Source organism: Octodon degus, unplaced genomic scaffold (genome assembly GCF_000260255.1).
Source record: "Octodon degus isolate 3935 unplaced genomic scaffold, OctDeg1.0 scaffold00344, whole genome shotgun sequence".
Taxonomy (NCBI): domain Eukaryota; kingdom Metazoa; phylum Chordata; class Mammalia; order Rodentia; family Octodontidae; genus Octodon; species Octodon degus.
The window spans coordinates 558,972-560,246 of NW_004524920.1; the positions used below are offsets into that span (position 1 = coordinate 558,972).

The 1,275-nt window shown below is 53.5% G+C and overlaps 1 protein-coding gene across 2 annotated transcripts in view; it reads left to right on the plus strand.

The window, feature by feature from the left end:
- Blvrb (biliverdin reductase B) overlaps nt 1–1,275 on the plus strand; it is a 23,348-nt gene that overhangs the window by 13,218 nt on the left and 8,855 nt on the right. For both annotated transcript variants that reach the window (XM_023708294.1, XM_004647986.3), the window contains exon 4: nt 765–893. In XM_023708294.1, the coding sequence (XP_023564062.1) occupies nt 765–893 (129 nt within the window). The remainder of the gene's footprint in view (nt 1–764; nt 894–1,275) is intronic.

Genomic DNA, 1,275 nt, shown 5'->3' on the forward strand with positions numbered 1-1,275 from the left:
AGGAAGAAAAAGTAGGGATAGGCAGTGAAAGAGAAGGCAAGCAGGGCAGGGGATTGTACTGATGTGTGGTGCTGCAATTTTAAAGAAGGCCTTGGGGGAAAGCTGTACTGTGTGACCCCTGATCCAACTGCAAGAAACAAAAAGAGCCATGTGTTGGACCCGGGGTCCGCATTTGCAGAGGCGGGGAGCGGAGGGTGCTGAGTGGCACTGTCCGTGAGCTGGCAAGACCAAGCAGCTGGGGCCTTGCAGGGTAGCCACCCTGAGGATATGGCTTTCGCCTTGAGCAAGATGGGGAACTGAGGCCAGGACCTGATTGAGGTGTCATGGTCTCCCTGTGGCTGTCAGGGATGGGGCAAGGGGACCAGGGAGGAGCAAGAGGCCACAGTGCACAGCACTACATGGGGTGAGAAGAAGGTTGGCGTGGAGTCACTGCAAACAGGCTGCCACCTGTCATCCCAGCACTCTGCAAGACTGAGGCAGGCAGATTGTAAATTTGAATGTGTAGATGGGCAGTTTGGAGGAGATCATGTCTCAGAGGGGTGGGGTGGGGATGTGTCCCGATGTGAAGGCGTTGGATTCAATCACTAGTGCTGGAGAGACAAAGAGAGAAAGAGGAAGTCGCTGTGATCTGCTGCCTGCTTTTAGTGTCCATGTGAGAGCTGTGGCTGAGGTTGCCCCCACTGCAGAAGGTCATGGTGCAGAAGTTCATCCTGGCATCGAAACAACACAGTCCAGGCTGACCCTGCCCTGTGTCCCCCTTCCAGCCTTCCTGCTCTGGGACCCAGCCAAGGTGCCCCCACGTCTGCAGGATGTGACGGACGACCACATCCGGATGCACAAGGTGCTGCAGGAGTCAGGCCTGAAGTACGTGGCTGTAATGCCGCCACACATAGGTGAGTGGGCAGGGCCTGCACGCTGACACCACCAGGCTGTTCCCTCCTGCCCCGCATAGAGATCTATGGGGCCTTTCCTGGTCACCCTAAAACACCAGACACTGCACAGTTCATAGCCGAATACCTCCTTCCAAAAACAACTGACAAACATATATATTTTTTTCTTCTTGGCTTCTTGACACAGGGCCTGGCTATGTGCTACAGGCTGGCCTTGAACTGATTGTGTAGCCTTAGCTGGCCTCAAACTCGCTGTAATACTCCTGCCTCAGTCTCCAGAGTTATGAGATTATGGCGAATGCATTTCCTGTCCTTCTCGGCTTTATTTGCTATTTGCTTTTCTGCTTCTCTCCCTCCCCCACCTTTTTTTTTTTTTTTTTTTTTT